Genomic DNA, 25164 nt, shown 5'->3' on the forward strand with positions numbered 1-25164 from the left:
TGCCCAAAACAACATGGCTTCTGCACCCTGCTCTCCAAAACACCAAAATAAACCTTTTTTTTAATAATAGGATTATTCTCCCATACATTCTTAGAATCAGCCTTTTTTTTGGTCCATTACCTTCTGACGAGTACCGCTCAAAAGCAACTGATCCTGCTGCCTTCATGTAAAACCTTCCCTTTGCCACTGAGCATGACGTGCGTGTCTATCCGAGGAGCAGAAGTGTGATTTAGCCCTATTTTCAGCGTTCAAACACTTCTCCAGACACTTGCTCATAACCCGTCAGTGACGCTTTGCCTCCTCCTCCTTTTCCGTGGGTCTCTCGGCTTCCTTGTTCTGATATCTCGTGACTCCGGGGGCCCGTCTGCTCCCCCTCACAGACTTCAGAGTCACGGGGAGACGGCTCTATCAGAGCCGCCAAAACCTACTTGCCTCCCTGACTCTCATCCTCTGTCGACCCTTCCTCGACTGCATGGCCTCTCCTTCTCTCATCTAATCACCTCCTCCCTCCCTCGCTGAACAAAACAGCCGTTTTGCAGCATTCAAGTCCCCCCTTTTTTGTTGGCTCAGCCTCTTTTTGTCTGGATTTTTATTAAGGTCCGTCTGGGGAGAAGGGAGGGAATGGGGCAGAAACTGTGTTGAAACAATCATGTCGCTATGTCACTAGCCATGTCACTACCTATTTGTGAGGCAGCTGTGTTTGATGTGACAGTGAAGCAGATTTTAGGAGGGCATAATGCAGCTTTTTTGCAGCTTTTTAAGAAACTGATTTAGGTGTATTAGTCGTCGGTGGTAAAAGAAACTAATTAAATCCTAAATTCTTTGCAACGTCCCAAGATGAATTCATCTGAGAGAAGCACATGTGTCTGTAAGAGAGTGAGAGAGAGAGAGGGCGAGATACTCCTATTTATAGCACAGTGCAGTGATGCCTCAGCTGAGGCAGAAAGGCAGCATTCTGAAACGCGCCGGTACATTCACATTGTGTGTGTGTGTGTGCATGTGTGTGTGCGCATGTATGTGTGTGGGTGTTTGTGTGTGTGTGTACAATGGCTCTTATCGCTGGCAAAGGTAAATCGACTTATTTAATGAAATTCCACTTTCATGCCTTTATTATTATAAGACGTTTGGGAGAAAAGCGTCAGCTAAATGACATGTAATGTAACGTGTGCATGTGTTTGCGTTACACTGCGAGGGAGAGAGAGAGAAACCAAAAACACTAGTGGGCGAGGAGCAGTATTTGGGCGAGAAATAACACATGATTCATTGTGGGTTAATTGAACCGCTGTGAAAATGATTAAATAGACCCAGAGAACATTCGGCTCAGACATCCTCGGCGGAAACTACAGGGGGGAGAGAGACAGAGAGCGAGGGGCTGTTGAGGAGGAAATGGGAATAAAGGGACGATTCAGATTCAATTAGTCCAAATTTTAAAACGATAAAGAACGAAATCAGTAGAAAAATCAAGTCTAAAATTTGATTGTTTTTCATTAAATTATAGTGACAGATCTTCTTGTCAAAAGCCTCCCGAGTCAAGAAACAAACAACATTATTGTCAATTATGTTGTCAATTATAGCACGGTGGTTTTGCTTTGCGTCTGCGTCCAAAGCTCAGAAAGCGTTGCCGTAGTAACCTGAATGTCTTTTCTAACGCTGGCGACTTCAGCGAGGGCCCGACCGTGTCACTCAGACTCAGGGCAAGGTGAGGCAGCTACATCTGATCACGTAGGCACACACGCACAAAACACAAAACCACACCCCCAAACAGCCCAACCAATCATTCACTGTTCTCACCAGCTTCTGGAAGAGGTCTCCGACTCTCTGGTGGTGGCTCCACTGCTGAACGCGAGGGAAAAGCCCGTCGTAGAACTCCCTGTGGATCTCGTAGAGCTCAGGCACTTTGAAGAAGATCGTTTCTATCTGCGCCAGAGTGAGCACAGGCTGCGACGTGGTGGCTGCGGCCTTCAGAGGCTTCATGGGCTGGAGAGGAATAAGCAGGGGAGATGATGAAGATGCTTTGGAGGGAGAACATCTCGTGTTAACCGGGAGGATTGAGATTCCTTTTTTTAGTTGGGCACCGGACAAATCCTCCACTAGGTTCTATCTACTTTTAGAACGCCCAACCCTAAAATGTTTACTTTCTTACAGCTACAACTTAAATCCATTTATTTGGTATTTAACTGGTTTGGGTATTTTGAAACTTTTATTGTTGGGAGTTTGTAATCTATTTGTAAGAAAATGTAACTGTATTTGTTGCTTTCACATCAAATGCCAATAAATCTGATTAAATCATGGTATAACTACTTAATAATTTACGTCGTCAATAGACTTGATAACACAGTAATTACATTCTACTGTATGTTATGGCTGTATGTTGGAGGTGTGTTCTCACCAGCAGCAGGGCCTCCAGGTGACTGAGGTACGTTTCCTCGGTGGCCAGGATCCCAGAGAGGACCCACTTTCTCATCTCCAAACCTTTCTCCAGGTCGCATTCAGTCTGTAATAAGCACACGCACATACAATAGTAAAGAGAAACAATCTGCAGCACTGCAACAAATGATCCAACCCTCTATGCGCCTACTCGTTTTTACTCAAAGCATCACGTTGCTCTTTACATTTGCCGGTAAAAGGCACTAATATTTGAAAACCTCAAACTGACGGTTCTTAGCCGAGCTTGAAACATCTGCCAGCGTTGCTGTTTGTGAGCGCCCCGGTCTGGAAAAAAATCCAACGGCAACAATCGCACCGTGGAGAAATCCCCCTCCCCCCCCCCCCCCCCCTTCAGCCGAGTCAAAGCTCACTGAGGACTACGGACATGAAAGAAAACACAGAGACAGAGGGATTCCTCAGGCGCTTTTGTTTAACCATGAACTCTGAAATAACGCAAAAGGGCAGGGTCTCCCATGGGAGCAGGGTTGGCGTATGAGTATGTATCTGTGAGAGAATGGGCTAGCGCCGGGAGCACACACACACACACACACACACACAGACTGAGAGAAAGCCCAAGTTGGGACGTGGAAACATCCAGTGCTTTGGGCTGTGAGGAGGAGGAAGAGGAGGAAACAGGGAGGAAGGGTGAGAGAGAAAGACAAAGAAAGAAGAGTAGAAGAAGAAATGGAGAGCACAACAGATTCAGTATAATCAAGAGGGGAAAGAGAGGAATAAGGGGGCAAAATCCCATAGGAGACAAAGACAGAGGATGGGACTATACATAGGAATACACAAAAAGGGAAACCATGCAGTCTGTGCAGTAGTGGATGTTTCCGTGCATGTTATTCATTGGATATATGTATCGGTTTCTTTTGAGTTTTCTGAAAAAAAAACACTACACATCTGTTTTGTTTATCTCTGTTATATGTTAAGCCGCGTGTTAGTCACTTCTAAAACTATATATCTACAGGGAACGGGGGCATTGGGTAAAAATGCATGAAATATAATGTGCAGTTTTCCAAGGATTCACTATAGGAGCTTGGATGTCTGTGGGTGTTCATGCATTTATTCAAATGAGGGGGTAAACAGGCCAGAAAGCTGTTTCCATGGCCACTGCATAAAGAAAATAAAAATAGCACGCAACATTCAAATGCTATTGTGTGGGGTTACACTTCTGCCGTAATTAAGATCAATAACCAGTAATCCTCCTGAACTTTGAAGAAGACCGGTGTGTGGAGAATTCAAGAATTTTCTCAGCCATTATTAACACAATGTGTATTACGGCTTTGAATAAGGAAAATATCAATCAATGATCAATCAAAGTGCTGCAACTAAAGGTGATTTTAAACATTTATTACTTCTTAACGGTGTCAGAAAATGTAAAAATTCCCAATATGATGTCTCCATGTTGCATATTTTGTCCAACCAACAGTTGACAATTGTTTATTGATTTATCTGTTAATTGTGTGATTAGTCCAGCCCTACTCTATTCTGCTTAATTATTAATATAGTCTGCAGAACTCCTGAGCAGGCCTTCAGCAGAATGGGACAGTATTTAACCTATAAACATATTGGCCTCCTCTTCAGCTCCATCTTCTTTTCAAAAGTTATTACTCTCCTTCACATTGTTTCTCTCTTTCTCTTTGTGTCTCTTTCTCAGGTGAAGCATAAAGCAAATGATTCTGGCAGACATGTATTATGCATCACACAGACATGTCTGGGGATCTGAGCTGCTTATCACGGCATCATAAAAAGCTCTAATTGCCTGTTCTGCAGAGACTCTGAGACTGCCAAAAGCAGAGAAAGTGAAAATAAAGTTACATTTGTGGAGGTAAATAAGTAACGTAATAAAGAGCTACGATTGCTTTTAAATGTATTACATAACAGTGCAGCGCTGTGAGTTAAAAGGGAGAGCCTGGGGCATCAACTGAGACCCCCGGATGTTTGTGAGTTAATGAAAAAGGAATGAACGCATGATACGCCGACTGGTAAAAGGGCGTCATGAACATACATCAAGAATATTTGGAGAATATCACAAGGAGGAAACTTATAGCCGCATGTGACTGAACTAGAAGGGTGTTTTTGAAAGTGTTAATTCATCGTTTTCAGACCCCAGACGACTCCCCCAGGAAAGACCCTCTTCTCCAGACATATCATCTTTTATTCATCGCCGTAGCAACTAATGAGCCCATCTTTGGGTCCAGACTAAAAGGGGTGTCTGTCTGCCTGCCTTTTTTGGTTATGAAATAAAACACATTATTCCTGCTCAGGGTGTATTTGGGTTTGGTGTGTGTTTTCACGCCCATTATGTGCAACAGAGTCAACAAAAGCTAATATTTCACATTTGAGCCCACGCTTAAACGCTCGCAGCTCACAAAACCACCACGTAGTGGTGGCTCTGCCTTAAATGATTTAGGATCTGAGTTGTTTATCCATGGTGGATGATGTGTATAGGGAGATACCCTAGAATAACAGTGTTTATTTGCCCATCAAGCAGACATAGTTTAGGAGGTGCAGACTGTAATAACATTTTCCCTCTTTTCTCTCCATCTCTTCCTCCTGTCAGCTCTTATGAGCCTTCACAGCCGGGTTAGAGAGGAAAGAAGTTAGCAACAATGCATGTCCTTACACACACTTTACACTCACACACTCTATTAACCAATCTCATTTTTCATATTCTAATCTCTTCAGCATCCTCTTTAGCCATCCCTCGTTTTCTGAATCCCTCGTTGTCTAATGTGATTGTTTCCTATCTCCACATGTCTGCTAAGTAATGGTTTAGTTTGTGTATGCAAGGCGTTTCTTTCAGTTTGTTATCCTGTAATGCTGCATCACAGCAAGCCTTTAATTGCAAAGAAACACGCTGTGCAATCAGTACATTTTCATTACAGATGTGAGGGATCATATTAAATGGGGATTTCCCTTTTTCAAAGCCTCCAAGTGTACTAAGTGATTTAAAAGGTTCTGCCTTGGCCCAGCAGGCAAATTATCTTTAGGTACGATGTGGGACAGGATAAGGGAGCATACTAGTATATTTATAATACAAGATACCTGTGTAGGATTTAAATGTATAAATATAAATCAAGAATCCACAGGAACAGAGAAAAAAGGTTTACGGCTCAATAGGAGAAGTGGGGCTGCCCCGGTGGCCACTGACCATAAACTGCAATGTCCTTGACTTGAATCCAGCCAAATAGCTCTGTTGCACGTCGCTCCCCATCCCTCCCTCTCTTCTTAGTTTCTTGACATATTTCTCCTGTCATATATCTAAGCAAAAGTGAGCCCACTTGTTTCCCTCAGTGCAAAGAGCCAGAAAATCTCCGCAGACAGCAGTATTGCGGATGACTCATCGCAGTGACGTCATAAAACCATCCGCCAATCAGAGATTGTCTGGGCTCCTACTTCGATTAGAGAAGGTGACTTGGTGGATGTTTTAAGAGCAGCTGACCGAGGTCAAATCAAGGACACGGATAATTCTGTTTTTATGGCAGTATTTGAAAGCATGTCTGTCTGTGTGATCTTTTTGAGGGACGACTGTTGTTTGGCCGTTCAGTATTTTACTGGCAATCCGATTATGTTACTGGCGACCCTCAACACACACAGCATCGGGTTTCCTCTGGAATCCTGTGTCTCAGAGGTCACTTCTGCAAATCACATACTGCTAAAAGATGTGTGCGTTTCTCTAAAAGAAGCCGTTGGCTCGTGCAACCCGAAGCAGACACAAAATAACGTACATGTGTCTTTGTGAATAAATTAAAATACGCAAGAGTTCCAAGCTCAAAGGTCAAAGGTTGGATGCAGTCAAGAGGCTCATCATCTATTGGCAGATTCAAGCTATAACTCAGATTGACAGCTGTGCAAAGATCGGAGGAATACTGCTACGTGAGCACTGATGCGATTACTTTCTCCACGGGCAAAGTGGAGGAAAGCAGCATCAGCTTTACGTCCTCCGACCGCACCTCTCCGTCCCGATCAAACATACGGCTCCTCCTGCAAGTTCACCTGCTGCTATTTAGAAAATATCCGGTGCCAGAAAAAATTGTTTAGTGCCTAAGTAGATTCTGGCGGTAGCATCCCTGTTCATTCTCAGTGTTGCTGATACGATGGTTGGGTGTGTGCGCGTGTGTGTGTGTGTGTGCGTTTGTGTGTCTCCTCTCCATGGTAACCATCGATAGCAGCAGACATCATAAATCCCAGATTTTCTCTTCGCAGACAAAAAAGAGTAAAAGAGGGAGGGTTAAGAGGATGAAGGCAGCGGTGGGGTGATAGAGAGTAATTCTTCATCATACCCTGGATGGGAAAAGGGTGGGGGGAGGCTCACCCCCCTTATGAGAGCTCTTATGGGGGTGAGTTTCTTCCCTGGATGACTGCCTCTGGGGTTATGAGGCAGGTGGTATTGTCCTTAATCAATCCTCTCATACAGGCAGATTTGATTTTCCAGTCAATTGACGAATCAGGATTGAAATAAGATAAAGTAGCCCACCTGCTGTGTTAAATGGATGTAAAATAACATCAGCCATTGAAGAATAAATCCAGCGAATTTTTGGAGCTTGGTCCGTTTGGATTTGTGTGTTATTATTCTATATTATAGCTCAATTTCAGAAGGAAACAGAATATCCAGAAAATTGTCCTGATGCAATGTCAAGTAGTAGGAGGAGGAGAGGAGAGCACACGCCACTCACCGACTTGGAAGACTCCAACGACCCAGAGGAGAGGGTGTCCCGACTGCTGCGGCTCTTGGAGCTGAGGTGCGGCGAAGACGACGGCGAGTCGTCGATGTACGGCAGGATGTCGTGGTGCCTCCGCTGCTCCTCCGCGCGGTCTGCATCGTAACCGTACGTGGGAGGCGTCCCGGTGAAATGACCATCTGTGACAGGGGGGCAGAAAACACGACCATAAGTTGGAGCTACTTTTGACAATAAAGCTTTCCAAAATCACACTGGGTAGATTCATGCTCACAGAAAGCTAGAAGTTAATTTCCCAATGCTAATTATTGCGGCTCTAGAAACTAGGGCACATCAAATGAGTTCCCCCTGCATCTTTGTTCACGCAATCATATGAAAACATAAAGCTCGGAGAGAAAGCGCACAAAGAGGCCGACTAAAAACTGGGTCACAGTCCAAATAACTTCGACACAGAGTGCAGCATCTCCTGGGAAATTTTCCGCAACTTCCCTCTGGAATGCTTCTACGGCGGCCGCTATCACTTTCTGTGTGGGAGGAACAAGGCTCAGCTCTTTATGAAGATGAGGTGGGAGAGACGCAACTCGACTGGACTGCACGGGCCTCGCTTCACGACGTCACACTCGGGCCGGGGCTCCCGCCAAAACGCGTTCTTTCGAGTTCAGATGGTTCAGCCTCCAGGAGGAGACAGTATACTCAGTGGTTTCTGGGGGATGGTGTGAGTAACAGCTGAGAGGAAGACATCAAACATCTCTTGATGTCTCGATGCTCAATCTCCTCCCACTCTACCGGGTTCTCAAAGAGCTGGCCGGGCCTCCTGTTTTCTCACTAGACCAATAACCTGCGACAGCCTCTTCTAGAGCCGCAGTCAAACAATGAAAGCCGCCGAATACACACCAGTTCAAATCATTTATAAGTGTCCTGCAGCCGTGGAACTGCTGTGGGAGCTGACATCTGTGCCTTTTTGTATTTCACCGGGTTTTCAAGTGTTTTCGTCACACGCACAGACACACGCTGTGGAAGTCACAGGTCGTAGCGTCGAGGGAAAAAAAAGAGGAGATAGAAGGAACAATGCCGGTGTGTTTAGGGCCCGTCTGACCTTCAGCCCACCCACCGCTCGCTCCGTGTACTCGCTGCTGCCTGTGGGCAGAGAATCTGTGTGTGTGTGTGTGTTAAACATTGTTCATTCATTTTTAGTCTTTGGGTGTTTCACTGCTGTTATCTTGCAACCTCATCCCTATGCTGTTAGTTATACATTTCATTGTCATATTGTTGTGTTCTCAAACCTCCATCTTCTTCTTCAGTCTTTTGCTCGCTGCAGCTTTTTTTTTTAACCTTGTGCGATGACTCACTGGCCTGGCATTCGCCTTTTAGGTTAGATTTGATGTATTTACTAAGCAAATGTGTACAAATTTAGCCTACAGCAGGCTGCAGCTATCTGCATTCATGCTAGTATACCTCACTGAGTTACCAGAAGGCAGCATGCAGACAAAAAGACAATGCACATTAAGATCTTATTGCTTGCTTGACCTAAAATGCAGATGTTGAAAACACCAAGTGGGAAATGAGTGGCAGGCCTCCTGGCATGATTTTCTTTTCTTGTTGGCCAACCGTACCTCTGTGTTGTCACGTTGGCAGAATAACATCTCTGCTTGACTTATTTCAATCCTCCGACCACTTTGTTTTGGAAAAATGCTGTCACTGGAAACACACCGAGGTTGTGTGTGTGTGTGTCTTTGTGTGTGTGCGGCGTCCACACAGCCCTGTGGCATGACATATTGAGCATTCAAATAACATTTTTTTTAGACATAGGGCACAGTCACAGAACCAAAACCACAGTCATGAATAATACCATTAAATTGGAGATAGAGTATACACAAAATATCACAGCAGCCCTGAATCTAACCAAACTCTGTTTTCCCCGGGTATCCACAAAATTCCCATTTGTTGTTGTTTTTTAAACCTATAAACGACTCATAAAGGAATTACCACCACATTAAATCGGTTCAGAGCCTGATATGTATATCTTCAAACCAGCAGTTTCCAATGGGGGAGGGAGAGAGCTTTACGAGTCTGTTAATGGGTCACTATAGCCTGTGGTCTTTAAACACTAGGCTTCAGTCAGTCCACGTCTGACCTCATCTTGGCCCAGACGCCGCTTATAACGCTGCCTGGAGTCAGTTTCTCTCCCTTTGACTCTCACGCTCTTTCTTTGTATGGCCTGCATCTCTGAAGTGCTACTTTCTTTATGTTTGCCTTCTTTCGAACAGATTGCTCGTGTTTCCTCTGTTTTGTGACCTCCACATCCTAATGCTGCTCACATATCTGCTTCTTCCTCTTCCCCCCCTTCCCCAAACGATTCCTCATCAGGAAAAGAAAAAACACTCCAAAGAGATAACACATAAGCACACACTCAAACACAAACACAGAATAGCGGTGAATTTATCGTTCTCTAAAAACAGTCCACCCATTGGTATCTTCCTGCAGTTGTTGGCAAAGTAAAGCCACCAAAATCCGCTTCCAACACCAGAAATAAAAAACACACACACACACACACATTCCTGTAAAATGTGTACATGGAAACGGTGGGAGGGGAACAGGTCTTTTTCCTGCTGCAGGTGGAAAACTACAATCAAGCTGGAAACAGCTGGCGCTCTGCTGCCATGGCAACACACATGCCTTTCCAAAACAATATCATAGGCTGGACAGGTATCAGGGTATCAGGGTGTCATGTGATACTGATACGTTGACATGACCTCCTATATTATAGAAGACTCTACTGTACATGAGAGCTGTGTTCAACTGTTACACACAATTTAGAACAAAAAGGATCGAGCCTCTGGTAGTGTGTTCAATGTAGACTAATACATTGTAGACTGTATAGGCTAAACTAATTGTCTGCTACACATTTAGCACACGGAAATGAGTGTTAGAAATGTTATTGTTATACTAGGAAAGTGAAAATGAACTTTTCTTTAAAGATTATTTTATAATCTTTAAAAAAAGTTCAACTTGAGGGTGCAATCATTTGGAAATATTTAAAATCCCTCCAGCCTGTGAAAGAAGTCTCATTAGCTGTTTTAGCTAATTATGATGCTAATAATAAAATGTCTATGAAAGAGACAAAAAGCCACTTGAAATACACTGTCACTATTCATTCTTTGCTTCATGCTACCTCTTCTTTGGGCCCTTTTCTCTGACTGTGTCAGCTGCTCACAGCCATTATGGATCCATCTATTCATACTGTACCAGTGCTAAAAGATGAAATGATCTGATCCTCACGTATTCTCCCACATAAAAGGAATTAAAAGGCTCGTCAGAGAGAGCCGTGGCCGACAGACAAAGGAAACAGATATTGCCGGAAACCCTGAAATGATCCGTATAGCTCTGCAGGAAAGGCCAAAGTAAAAAATGGAAGAGATTATACACTAGAGCGACATAAATTTTTTCTGTACACTCTAATAATAATAAGAGAAAATGGTAAATAGCAATAAATAGAAGGAAGACAAAGCCACAGAATGAGAGCAATGAAATTGGAGAGAGAGGGAGTAACTCTCAAAGGAGGCATAAGATATCCTCGGTAGTGAGAGCTGCCTCTCCATCCCCCATCACGCTTTCCAAGCAGCACGGCCGTCATGAATCGGCCCCGCCTGCTGCCGCCTGTCATCCAAACGCTGCCGATGTAACTCCACGCACACAGTTACAAACACATTCACACCCTTACCTCAAAGCCCCACCCAGCCCCATAAGATGTCACGCTACACCGCTTTCTCTCTTATGCCTGCTATTGGATGTGTTTTAATGGCTTTCTCCACCCCCCCCCCATTACAAATCTGATTCATATCCAGTGTGCTGTATTTAGGAAGGCTAAGCCTATTGAGGAGGCTGAGTCTGGATGCTTGAGATAAATAGGATGCACCCCCCTTTCTCCCAAAAAACACCATGCTTTCCCTTACTGCAAATCAAAATGTAAGAATATATACGTAGTCCCGGTAGTTATGATGGGGAGGGAATGGGGGTGAGATCTGCTGCAAGGAGAGTAGAATGAAGAGAGAGCACCCCCTCCCCATGAGTTCCCACATCCCCTTAACATATCCAATGCAGACACAATTTAATACCGAAGAGTGTGGACTGGTGCACGAGGGAGAGGGGAAAGCTGTGAAAATTAAAGTAAAGGCTCAGCTACAGCATCGCTGGGGGGTACAGACATGCTGTCAAATGAATTGAACAGGGAGCTTCGCTCATAATCGTCCTGCGACCACTTAACAGAAGTTAATCTGATAGATGCCACTATCTTGTCATTAGAAGCCTGATGCAGAGTGTCTGAATGGGTTACTATCATTAAATCCCTCAGTGTCTGCGTTTTGGGTCTGAACATCTGGAGGCGTGGCTCTTTCCATGCGACTATAGGGACATTTTTTTGAGGAATTCTCCACCTTCACAGGTCACGGCCGGCACTTTGCATGCCTCGATAGAAGCCATTCAGTTTAACTAGATTGAGAGTCTCTGGAGCTAAAGATGAATCCTAACGGCATTCTTCACAGAATTACTATCAAAGATATGGCTGACATTTAATAAGCAATTTGTGTATTTGGCTAGGCAAATCCCCATCCATGCAGGGTAATGTGTCCCTGGAAGCTGTTTAATGAATTTGTGTTGGTATCCGCTCTTTTCATTGGACCAAGGCAGCACATTCCCTAAGATGCCGGCAACAACTTTCCTCAATCTCATTTTCCAATTGCAATCAATATATCATGAATGCCAGCAATTGCAGTAACGCAATGCCTATCTGCCAGTGAATTCTGGTTCATGGCGTTATCAACATCACTCAAGTTAAGAAATCATAATACACCAATTTGTTTCCTGGAGGGTAATCTTGCTGCCATTGGTAATCTCTGCGGAAACGACCCAGCAGCAGCAGCAGCAGCCGGTTTCACTTATGGAGCTGGGAGGATGGCCAAGTCATTGACGCTGTCCTTTAAAAACAAAGTGCTGCAATCATCCATTTGTATCAGGACGGAGACATGAGAGGCAAAACAGACATGATAGAAAAGGGAAAGGGCAAGGCCTGAAATCACACCACTGGAGGAAGAGAGATGAGTAGAGGAATGAGGATATTTGTGTGTGTGTGTGTGTGTGTGTGTGTGCAGTGTTGCTTTGAGTTTTTTGTTTAAATATTTGTGGTGCTGTGTGTTGTCCTAAACTACTCAACAGGACAGGAGTTTGCCCACGTCCTCTGTCAGAGATATCTGCCCACGTAAAAAGGGTCGGCTTGGGGTTAGGTAAGCGCGATGAAGACCTCTGTGACCACAGAGTGAATTCTGATACATTGTGATGCCACCAGGAAGACTGCAAAAACAACGTAAAATTTGCACGTGAGGTGCTACATTAATAAAAAAGATGGTATGTCTAGTCCTGCTGTGTCAAATCGTCAAAGGAACATCAGCAAGTTCTCACAAAATGTATGAAAATGCATGTTCGGTGCCACAATGATCATTAATCAACTAACTATTAACTGTAAATGAATATATACAGTATATTTCCCATTCTACAAAACATAATGTACAAAATAGACATTCAAATTTCCCAGAGACAAGAAGACATCTTCAAAGGTCTGGTCTCTCTAAAACCAAAAGTTATCAAATTCCCAATGAGATAATACAAGGAAATAACTAATTCTGTGTTTCATGAGTCTGGCGCATTAAAGGCATTTCCTGTGCATCACTGTCGTAAGTCTGGTATGAGTCGGGTATAAATATGGGAGAGTAGACAAACAGGGAGACAGGCAATAGAGCAGAAAAAAGATTAGATGAAAAAAGAGACAGGGAGAAGAAGACAATGGTTGACAGGCAGCCTGGCAGGTGGCAGATGTATACAGAAGAAAATTACCCACACTCAAAAATAAACATAATTACAGTGGAACTACAGACATGAACACAAAGATAATTACACAACCAATCACACACGCACACACAGCCACATGTTGTATCTTTTTGTGTTGTGTCAGCTTCCCTCAGCGCTGCGTGTTTTACTTCCCTGTAACCGCCGCTTGTCTCCTATCCTCGCCTCCTCGCCTCCTTTGATCACACAAGACTTCCAAGGAGAGCGCTCTCCTGTCTTGGTGGACATGTGCTCAACCACACACACACACACACACACACACACACAACTCTACCCTCATTGTGCCAGACAAGCCTTTGATTCATCAAGCGCCTGTCGTGTCTTCTCTGTCAACAGTTAAGACTCATTAGCGGGGGGACCCCCAAAGCTTTATGGGGGGAAATAAGCGTTCTAATTGCTGCAAAATCACGCAGAGACTCTGATTAATAATACAGCATGTTAAATCACCAGCTCCACTCTGAACCGTGCACTGTGCATTTTCAACAGGCAAAGACGGTACTGAGTGACAAGACGTGGAAGATGCTCGGCTCCTCTGTCGTTTGGTCTCGTATGCGTATCTGTACTCAAGGTAAAAACAATACTTTGCTTTGCAGTACACAACGGGATCTTTCTCTCTCTAGATGTCTGATTAAATGCTACCTTTCACCAGAATGTCTTGCCCGTTGTTGCATCTCTTTGCTCTCATGCAGGAGGCACTCTGCGATCGCACCGCAGCGATAAATCTTAAAGGGCAGACCTCCACCCTCTGACACTCCCTTTAATACATCATGAGCGCCGCAGCCATCGAGTGTGTTTCAGTGTGGGCGGAAAAGCTGCCCCATTCATTTATTTACACTTAAACATACATGGCTATCTGAAAGACACTCATCATAATTAATGCGTGGCTTGTCAATGCTCTAATGATAAAAATGGACTAACGGGGACAGACGGGAATGCTATTTCTTTATCTGTGCAATATTTAAGTTGGTTAAAGGACATTTTTTTGCCATGCTGCTGCCGTGTGTCTATTAAAAAGATAACATACGAATATCCGGCATAACAAAATAGGATCACACTGTCACAGGTGTTGTGTGTTTTCATGCGTCTGTTGCTGGAGGATGGAGACACTCGAGGCCCCCGAGCAGAGCAAAGGTCGGAGGTTAGAGGTTAATGCATTGGAGGAGCGAGGACAAAGGTCACATGGGTTTTCTGTTACTGTGTGTGTGTGTGTTTGTGTATTCATGTGGCCATCTAGCAGGGGAGCTGAAATCAAATCAACAAACAGTATCACTACTCCAATCAATACACTCACCAGCTAGGGAATGGACCCCAATCCTTATCAGCACACATACCTCTGCCGTGAAATACTGGTTTGTCTTGAAACCATTGATGCTGGATGGAGGGATACGGAGTGGCGTCAAGCTGCTGAGGAGGTATTGTGATCCACGCCGTGACGTGGAAAGGAAGCTGGGTCCTCTGGATTAAGTGCTTTCATACAGCCAAAGCCAAAAGTCAGCTACTCAATTTTATAAACAGTGAGTCTTTAATTAAAAAACGCATTGCATTCAAATCTCGTCCGTCCGCTGACCTGACCCTCAAGCTCCCATCGAGAAGCTATCCTCCACATTTCATTTTGCCTTGCTGTAGTCGAATGAAGAGACGAATGTCAATCAAGTTCTCCGCCTGTTTCAATTCATCCAGTCCCACTGCTGATGTGGAAACCCATGAAAAAAACAAAAAAACCTGTGTGGTTGTACCACGTCAGCAGAGGCGATGTGACAATGGAAAGCTATCATTCGTGAGTGATGAGGGCACTGCCGCAACCTGCTATTTGAGTCTGATTGGAGACTCCATGCAAAGATGAATGAATGGGCAACAATCCATGACAGGCCACAATATTCCTCAAATGAAGGTAAATTATCTTTGTGACAGACTGAGGTTCCGCGGGGGTCTAATTACCAGAGACACGTCTTTTCAGTTAATTTGTAACACTTCATTTTCTGATCCACACACACGCACAAATGTATTAGTATTTATATTAATACAAATACTAGTGAGTGTGCCATCCACTTGTATTTAGTTCCTTTGGTTAATAATAAATGAACTTAGCGCATAAATAATTATATTTCTCTGTTCTTGTGTGGAATTAGTACATTTACTAGATACTTTAATAGATTTTGATGCCAGTATATGGAGGTTCATGTGAATGAATTGCTTTCACTTGTAATAGAATATTACTATAGCACACTAGTATTACCACTTTTATGATTTGAGTACTTCCTCCACCACTGGTGGTGGCGTTCACCATGGAACAACGAACCAAGTATTTAAAAGGCTTTGTTATTTCCCAAGTAGAATCAATTCTACGAGAGCACTTCCTATTACTAACTGCACTTACGTGGTTGAGAGTTTTATGGTTACGGGACCATGGGATCTGTCCAGTTTAGGTGAAACCTAGCATCAAAAGTCCTGTAGCTGGGCTGGAGGGAGTGGCTCCTTCCCACAAGCGTTGTGATTGTGTAACTGTAAAGCCAAGTCAATGCAGCGTTCTCTTATCGTCTTGTTTTGAGAGGTCTGCTACTAAAGCATGAGCGTTGTTCACACTTTGAGTTTCAGAAAGGTTTAAAGTATCACCACCAGACTGCCGTTGCTCCAGTGTGCCAATAAAATCCTACTCAAAGAATAGTAATAATAAGGAAAAGTGTGAATGGCGCTCATATGGACTTTCAACTACGCTGCTGGAAACCGCATCCAATCATTGTATGCACCTCATGCAGAAGCGCGACTTGCAATGAGAGCGTGTTGCTGCCATTACCTCATCTCTGAGGATTACTACAAGCCCCGGGGTCCTGTAACGCAGCTAATGTTGCCTCCGTTGCTCAGAAACCAAGTCAAACCCTCAGTAACTAAACCTTTAATGCCAACAACTAAACTTTAGACTTCCTCTAATATGCTGCCATTAGCGTCATAGAGCCCATGCAACTAGCATGTTGCAATATGTCATCCAATCAGAACGACATGCTGAATGCATGATGTGACACAAGCTGCTGATTTAATGTGATGATTTGAGATGATATTACCGCATGATATTATGGTATTTTGACTTGTACTTTAGACGGATGTTTTTCCTATTAAAGCAGCATGTTGCATTTGTGAGATGGGCTGGTTACACTCAGTTTATTGATCCCTGTCCCCTTTCCCACGACTCACAGCACATTACGGACTGCAGTGGCGCTTATCATCAGCCCACAGCAGAACGTGCACAAAAGGCCCCAATCTGCCTAATCTCTGGTCAAACACAAGCTGCAGCATCATTGCTCCTCGGGCCAATAAACTGCTCCTTTGTGCCGGAGCTGTTCAAGGGGACACGCGTTAGGACTTTGCTAAATGGACCGTAAAGGTTTGCCAAAGCAAATCTTCAGGGGAACTGTTTCCATGGTTACCACAGCCAACAGGAAGAGCATTTCATTTCTGATTAGGTGACATGTCAAGACGCAGAGGACGCTTTTATATTCTTGCTACGTAGGAGATATAACCAGAAGGAATCAAGTATCCCAAGTGAATATCTTGTGAGTGATTGTTTTTGGTTCAAATTAAGAAAATGTGCAAACAGTGAGCCCGTGTTTTGGCTCCCGGACCAATTAAAAAGCCCACTAATGCACTATCGATCTAAGCTACATCTGTTTGCCTTATCATCGGTTTCTTGACAACAACCTGAGCAGCTCTCTGAAGAACAAGCATGCTACTGTGCTTTATCGATATATAGAAAACAGGAGGGGGGAAAACAATTGCATCCACTCTAAGGTAAACTGTCATTTAGGCAACCTTATCATTCCTTCCTCTCCCGATACGATGGTTGCCATGGAATTCTTTCAGCATATTTCTATTCTTCTCTAATCTTCTCCACCTCCCCCCCGTTCTAAACTGGCACTGGGCCATTCTCACTGTCTGCCAGTTTTTAGCATCCCAGCATCAATTACCTGATCCCAGTGCTCACATATTCCCATAATGGCTCCAAACGCCCCCCCCCCCCCCGCACACACACTTACAACCTACATGTCTCGCCCCCACACAATGTCTGATCAAGCTCACTTGAACGTATTCACACTTTGAAAATCCTAGACTCTCAGCCTCTCTCTGTTCCAGTGTACACGCATGCACACACACACACACACACACACACACACACACACACACACACACGTTTTCACAAAACGAGGACACGGAATAATTAGTGGGATGAAGAAAAAAAAAAAAAGAAAACGAGTCAGAGCCTACACAGTCATTTCAATTATTTCTATTCCTCCGGCTGGTCTGGCTGCTGTCTCTGCAAGGTTATGGGCTCAGCTCACCACAGCCCCCCCCCCCATCTGGGACTTGGTCATGAGGAACCAGTTTGCTATTTGACTCCCGTCCACACAGGGTCCAATGCTAGACCTCATCGCTGGGTTGAATAACTGATGTGTCTTCAGCCCACCCTAAGCCGGCTAAATGCGACTTCTGCCTGGAACAGGAAAAATCCATTTAAAGACTTCACCCACCGGTTTTATAAAAGGATCCAGGATATTCGACAGGTTCCAGCACACTTGTGAGGTCTCTTTACAGCAGTAACATGTAAAACAGGGGCATTTGAACGAAGCACGCACCTTCTCTCTGCCTCTTTTCCCCCCCATTCCTAAATCCTCCCAGGTATCTACTGAATCTGGTCAGCCCAGGCCCGGTTTCCTTGGCAACAGGACGTGGCAGGGGGACACAGGAAGCCGTGCGTAGACCTGTGTATGTGTGTGCGCTCTTTTTCTGCTTCCTTCTAGAAAAGCATACAGGCGCACCGTCCTCTGTGGCTTTTCTGCAAGGACACGACTCGTTATAGCCTGCGTCCCAGTGACGGTGTACACCTCCACATGAACACAAGCGGACATACAACTCCACAGGGAATAAAGCCCTGAAAAGAATTCAGTCAATTTTACAGCAGGAAAATCCATAAATTGAGGTTCCCATTAGTTCCCATCAGTCAATCGGACCATCAACTATCCACCAGTCCATGATAATCAATCATGAGATTAATTACTACTTCAAATCTAGATAAATTCCTCCACCAGCACCTCATCTCTTGAAACCACAGTTTAATATCTAAGTGAAAAATGGGCATTTTAGGAATAACTAAAACATCACTCCCGGGTAATCTAGACAGAGAAGCATGGCACGTGAAGTACGCAAAAGCATCATTTCCATTAGGGACGACGAGGTGGACATATCCCCCCTTTTCAAAATCCCCACGCAGGTGGATTTTATTACCGTTGATATACTCACTGGTGTCCAATTATTACCATTCACAATGGTAAAGCCCTTAAACATGGGCTCCGACAGAGTGAAATATTGAGAGAAAAACAGAGATTGGACGAGATAAGAAACAAGGACTATTTTGAGAGAGACCGTGAGGGAGGAAGCGCAAATTAGAGTCTTTCTTCACTGGCGCCTCGAGGGAGGAATGATATATTACATTTTGGTTTGTTTTACTACCATAAGTTGTTATAATTTGTTAAATGTCTCTGCAGGATACGAGTGTGGATGCATGGTGCCATTCGAAAAGAGACAAAGCATGTGCAATAGAGGGGGAGTAACTTTTGGCCATGCAAAGAGTAGATATGGTTTCGATATTGTCGCCTTTTCTGACGCACAAACCTCTCTTAAGACTTGCAGGTTGAGCTTTTCATCAACACTTACCGGTCCACAAAGACAGCCGTGTGTCATTCGGTTAGAAACCGGAGAAGATGCTTGAAAGTTCAATTAATTGGAACTATTTCAACACGCAGTTGCGTGTTGAGAAAAACAGATTAGACGAGATACGAGCCTCTCAGAAGCATTACTGGCAGAGAGACGGGGAGGGAGGCAGCGTGAATTAGAGTCTTTCTCCAGTAGCGCCTCGTGGGAGGAATGATATATTACATTTGGGTTAAAAGAATGCGTTTAGAAAGGAAACACTACGAGTGTTCCTCTGCTTGAGGGATTTGGGAGAGGAGCTTTTACTGACCTAAATCAAGGACACATGCTGTCTGTGGAAACTACAAAAATGGCAAAGAGGGCGGATGACCGTCCCTCGAAGCCGCAAACCTCCATCCCACTCAAGAGGAGAGGAGACCGCGTTCGGCCCTTCTCTCGTATCCGAAAAATGTCAACAAATGGTTTCAATGCTCTGCTCTCTCTCTTTCATCTCAATCCCTCTATTCTCTTTTGAAGGGCGGGGGGGCGGGGGGGGATGACTGACTTTGAGGTGCCAGTTACATGGCTCGCTGGGGTAACGTTAGCCTGCTCATGTAACCAGACGCTCCACGCAGAGGAGGGCATGGCAGCGAAGGTAGTACTGCTCGTGGGGAGGCAGGGGCGTCCGCCCACGGGTGTCATTTTACTCAGAGAGAGCTGCGGAGCATACAACAACTTTTAGAGCTTCAATTCCTGCAGGCAATGGGAAAAAAAGCTGTACATTTAGCTCAAGGGAAACAGATGATTTAACTAAGACATATCAAAAGCACCTATTTTTTGATAAGATGCAACTCCAACACTATTTGATTCTGTGTTGGTTAAAAAAAGAGAGCGGAAGGGACGTTTTATGACGCAAATTCAAGATCAAGAATATGCATGGCAGGACAAATAATGGTGAATAATGGGATTTGACCGGAAGATGATTGATGGATATTACAAAATAAAAGATAAAAGGCTAGCTATAATTTACGTGTTACACACTGCCGTCGTAGATACATTTGATTGTTTTTCAATTATTTTTTTCAATGCTTACTGATTCCTTGTCATGTGAAATTCAACCTCTAAATTCATATTAATGATTTATATTTTTGTAAACCTGTTTTTTTTCTTTCGGATTGGCTAATGAAAGAAAGTATGCCGAAGTTAAGGAAGTGAGTGGAACAAAGCGGGACTTTAAATTTCCATCAATACAGCCCAGGAACCTGGAAGTACCAGCTAACAATCAGGAGTGTATGACACAGAAAGTGGAAACATGATGAAAGCAAAGGGAGCCCTTGCACTCATTCAGGGCAAAGGGAGATATCCCTGTGGAGTTAGGGCGTCCTCAACCTCATTTGGTGTGTGTGTGTGTGTGTGTGTGTGTGTGTGTGTGTGTGTGTACAGTACAGTACAAAATGACTAAGAAGGCAGAGCAGGTGGGGGGTTGGGCAGCTGCTGGTGCTAATGTTGCACAGCAGCAGGACTGCATAGCTTCTCGAACATGAGACAGATGTGCCAAGAGCCGCAGTCCCACATGCTTATTACCTACCAAGGACACGGCAGGGAAGCTCCACACACACACACACACACACACACACACACACACACACACACATGACCTCATATAGAAGGAAATACAACACAAGGACACATGGATGCCGTCTATCAACACTGAACAACAGTACTAGTGAATACACTTTGGCCAGATGTGCATGTTTCCAACCAGCAAAACGACAACTTAAAATGGCGTCTTCCTCATCAACACAGACATATAGAGACATTAAACTCTACATGACCCCTCAAAGGGAGGAAGAAGGAGACGCATGGAGCATGTTGATCTACAGTGGAAGAACAAAGGAGTCATTTTTGTCATCAACCCTGAGAGGTGGGTGTGTGACAATGAATCAAGCTGGTTTCATCAATGCGTGTTTGTGTGTGTGCGTGTTTGTGTGTGTGCGTTTGAGATATGTGATGTGTTTTCGTGGTGTTGTAGGCCACAGCCAAGTGGTGCAGCAAACTAGAAATGCTGCTTCTATAACTATAGATCCTTTCTGTGAACACCTGTGATTTAGCTTCAGCTCACACACGCACAAAATCAGCCACTGTGTCGGATTCAAACTAAAACTAAAACATTCCACAAGGCCACGTTCTGGGCTGTTGTATTAGGCCACATTCATTTTAACAAAGTGTATTAGGTAATTTGATGTCTTTGATGGTCATTTCCTAAGAGAAAGTAAACACTTGATTTTCTATTGAATCACCGCTGATCCATGTATATCAGGAACACGCAGGGTTACACAGACAGAAGAAAGTACAGAGTGTCTGCTGTATTTGAGTGAATACACAGGAAAGACTGGACGCTGATGAAAATGACGACGAAAGTCATTGTTCAACCGGGGCAACAGCATCACACTACTTTGATAAAACTAGCCAGCTGTTAATTAAAGAAAAGATGGACTCGGCTCAATCGCATGTAGTTTTCAGCTGCAATGGAGCGCGAGGACACGTCAGGGGGAAATGACTGATCCATGGATGCATGAACAAAGGCAAAAACGGTTGGATGAATAGTTGGTACATGGAAAGAAAACAAGGTTAATTGATAGGCCGGTGACGGGTGTGAACATTATTTTCTTATCAAAATCGTATTGCCCAGTCACTTTTAAAAAAGCTAGCTAACACGTTAGCCATCTTTTTTTAAATCCCCTTAATTGTTTGAATTTGACACAAAGGTTAAACCTTGAACCTTTTTAAATGTGAAATCCCTAATATGTTGCAGTAAAATAATCAAGAGATAACTTGCCCTTTGATACGGCTCACAGCGGCTGAAAGTGCCTCACGGATGACAAACAAGCTGATGGTGACGCTCGTAGCAACAAGCTGGGATGGGATGCAAACACATTTAAAAATACATACGCGACACAGAGGCAAACAGTGACACATCAACACGGGCGGATGCACAAAGGTAAACAAAACAAGAAGCACAAACACACAGGGGAACGGTGCAGTGCGGAGGAGAGAAGAGGACACAACACCATCAATGTATTTTTATCTTCTCCTCGGCTAGAAGTACAGAAAAAAACATGTATATAAATATACGGATGAAGAAATATACAAAATTCATAAATATATATTTAAAAGTTTCAAAGTTAAGTGTATACATTTAGGGTTTCCTTTGCTTCTACCTTTGCTCAACTTGGACATTTGGGCCACGTCCCGGTGAGTTAAATCAATTAAAATGAAAAGGCTGGAAATAAGAGCTGTGACCTCGAGAGCAAAAGTCAAGTGAACATGAGCTTCCAAAAACACAAATGCAACTATTCCCCCGAGGGGGCCCGTTCACTCCGCTAATCTAACCCCCACTGGGTCCAAAAGATGCTGAGAGGAAGAGGAAGAAAGATGTGAGGAAGGTAGGGCTCTTTGTATAATTATTAGTGTGAGAAACTGTTTATGTGTCACAAGCTGTTGCGTCGCGGCGTTTTACCCTGTGTTTGTTGTGGGTTATTCATTGTTGTTATAAAGTTAGAACCATGACTCAACACACGTAAGACAAGTAGCTCCGACCAATTCCCGCTCAGCGATGACGTGTAAAAATAAATTCTGCCGCTTGCCGAAGAGCAACGTGTCAGTTGGTATGGCGTAACGCCGGTACGGGCGTGAGAAATTCATGCCGTGTGGGAATCTTATAACCGTTTACACCGGCAGCCTGAGTGGAAGGCACACAATGACACGTGTGCATGAGTACGTTTTGATCACATGTTTGTTGAGATCCTTTAAGTTTGTTAATGCGGGAACTGTCTTCTGGATTCAGCAACCATATTGCCTTCAGATGAGCTTTCCCTCAAGTATGCTGCTGGTCACTTCACATTCAGACTGTCGGGACAGTCATGATGACTCAAGCTAGGTTCTGTCTGCATGCACACACACACACACACAGACACAGACACACACAGAGATGAGCCTCCCGGGGTGGTGACCAGGGCAGTGCCTCGACGTCATGAATCACATTCCATACTGAAGAGGAACATGCAAACACATAAGGTAGTAAAGTAAAAAAACTTTTAAATGCCTCCAATGTAGTCATTAAGAGGCTAAATAGATGAAGGCTAAATAGATAGTTGTTAGGTCAACATGTGTGCCGTGCTGTTGTGTGTGGAAACACACACATTTCGCATGGCCAAAACATAAGAAATATAAACATAAGAAACCAGGAATAGGCCAAATAAGACTACATTAGCTTCAGTAAAACTCAAAAAGAAAAAAAATGCAGCTTTTCATTCCTGTGTCTAAGAATTTGTCACAAAGCATCTGTGGGAACAGATTTGGGAGGACAATAGAATTAACAACTGCTTCCCTCCTGTAGCTGGATCTTCCAGATTGTTAACCTCTTCAGAGGAAAATAAGATAAACCCTCACCAGACAAAAACCGGTGACTGTGGTTCGGTAATTTTGTCGATGAATTTCAAAGTATGCATCACAGAACAGCCATCCACCAGGAAGCGCCCACATAGCGTAGGAAAAATGTAGCCATGTGATTGTGACTTCACACAAAGAAATACACACAGGCAGACAGGCAGACACAGAATCACTATATCAAAGTCTCACGTCTCTGCTGTACAAGAATGATTTAAAGATTTTAAACCAGAAGAGACTAAAGGATTGTGCTGTTGGTTTGCAGGCGAGTGTTTGTGAACCAAAAACTACACACGCCGATTCTTCAACACTTGCATGTCTGTTGCTTTTATCCTCAAACAGAAGCCACCCTCAAATGACACTTGCAAGACCTATCTTTCAGACGTTAAGCAGAAACAGCACAGAGCTGCTGCTGGGATATATCAATGAGATACAACCCCCCCCCCCCCCCCCCCCCCCCCCCGCACCCACCCTACCTCCAAACACAAACACAAAAACCTACATGTGTCAGTGTGAGAGGAGGTCTGACCCCGAGAGGTTGGAAGACAAAGTGTGTGCTGGTGCAGTTAAGCTCCATCAGACAGGCTGTCAGGACAAGTGCAGGGAAGCACCAGCTCAACTGTGTGCATGGAAACAATTAACCCAAAGTAGTGACGGAAGTGTATTGACAAGCAGGATTTATACTTGGTTTTGTGAGTTCTACTTTTGTCACAGAGCGCTGAAGTTTTGGTATTGTGGACACTGGTGCATCAAGCACTTGTTTCCCAGTGTAATCTGGGGGAGTTATGCATTATACATAGTATGTGTATATAGAATTTCATTAATGCAGCCAGTACCGTCATCTAGTCATGCGTTTTTTACATGAAAGCCTCTTTCTAGTCAACCGTGCCTCGCAATTAATTAACTAATAAAGTTACTTCAGATCCTGTTTGTAAGCAGCAATACAAGAGTGAAAATGCTCCTTTACACTTATTAAAGTTTACCGTTAAAAACTACTGTGTACACTGTTGAATATGGATCGTTAGTCATGATGCTTGTCAGATAACTGTACGGCCTCACGCTGTTTGACGGGCACACACACACACACACACACACACACTTACAACACGTTGTCGTCAGTGCACCACCTTCAGCTCACTCGCTAAAGTAAGTAGACAAATGAGCACGGAGTTGGGGCCTGAGGCAGTACGGAGTCAACCGGTGGTCAAGGAAGGACAGCGAGAGAGAAAGAGAGGCAGACAGGGGAAACCATTATCCTTTGAGCAGCAAGACAAAGGACGCAGGGGCCTCGTCACACGTGAGAGAGAAAAAAATAATAGCTCCCAAAAAAAAGAAAACGGGACAAAAACCTTGAGTGACCCACTTTTTCAACCTACGTTGACGGGTGACTCCAACACACCAGGAGCAAGTCACCCATAGCTGTGTGAGGCTGTAGGTGTGTGTGTGTGTTTGTGCGGGTGCGGGGGGGGGGGGGGGGGGATGGGAGAGAAAGGGGGGAGGGATGAGGAGAGAAAGATGTGCGTGGGAAAGCAGCGTGTGCTTCAGTTCATCTTCACCTCTCTCCTGATCTGTGTCAGCTGTGTTTTTTTCTCCCTTACATCTTTCTGCTCGTAAAGGACCTGCAGCTTATGATTATTTTCAATAATCCAGCCATATATTGTTTTGATCATTGATAGTTTTGGGATTTTCCTTTGGGAAGCGTGTGACCTTTATAGAGTGTTTCAGTCTCTAGTTGAAGCAATATCACTGTTACAGTGATATTACGGGGGACTCACAGGCTATTAATCAGCAAAAAAATGTATCACATACACACACTCTCTGAAAATGTACTTTGTCAACTTGCTTTTAAACTCATTTTAACTATCTTGGTACTTGTTTTGATCGTTGCAAATGTGTGGAATATGTGTGTAATTATTATTTATTTGCTCCTTATCTGAACTGCTAATATTTGAACAGAAAAGTCGGCGCAGCAGCATTTCAAAAAGGGAGTAAGCTATCAAAGGGAATATAAAAAAGGTTGACCAAT

The 25164-nt window shown here is 44.0% G+C and overlaps 1 protein-coding gene across 1 annotated transcript in view; it reads right to left on the reverse strand.

Annotated features, from left to right (window-relative positions):
- The window catches only part of bcr (BCR activator of RhoGEF and GTPase), a 59205-nt gene that overhangs the window by 18058 nt on the left and 15983 nt on the right, over positions 1-25164 (reverse strand). The window contains exons 2-4 of the mRNA XM_037485169.2: positions 7110-7294; positions 2390-2494; positions 1792-1977 (exon numbers count right to left, since the gene is read on the reverse strand). Coding sequence (XP_037341066.2) covers positions 1792-1977; positions 2390-2494; positions 7110-7294 — 476 coding nt within the window. The remainder of the gene's footprint in view (positions 1-1791; positions 1978-2389; positions 2495-7109; positions 7295-25164) is intronic.

This window comes from Pungitius pungitius, chromosome 18 (assembly GCF_949316345.1).
Source record: "Pungitius pungitius chromosome 18, fPunPun2.1, whole genome shotgun sequence".
In the NCBI taxonomy this organism is placed as follows: Eukaryota; Metazoa; Chordata; class Actinopteri; order Perciformes; family Gasterosteidae; genus Pungitius; species Pungitius pungitius.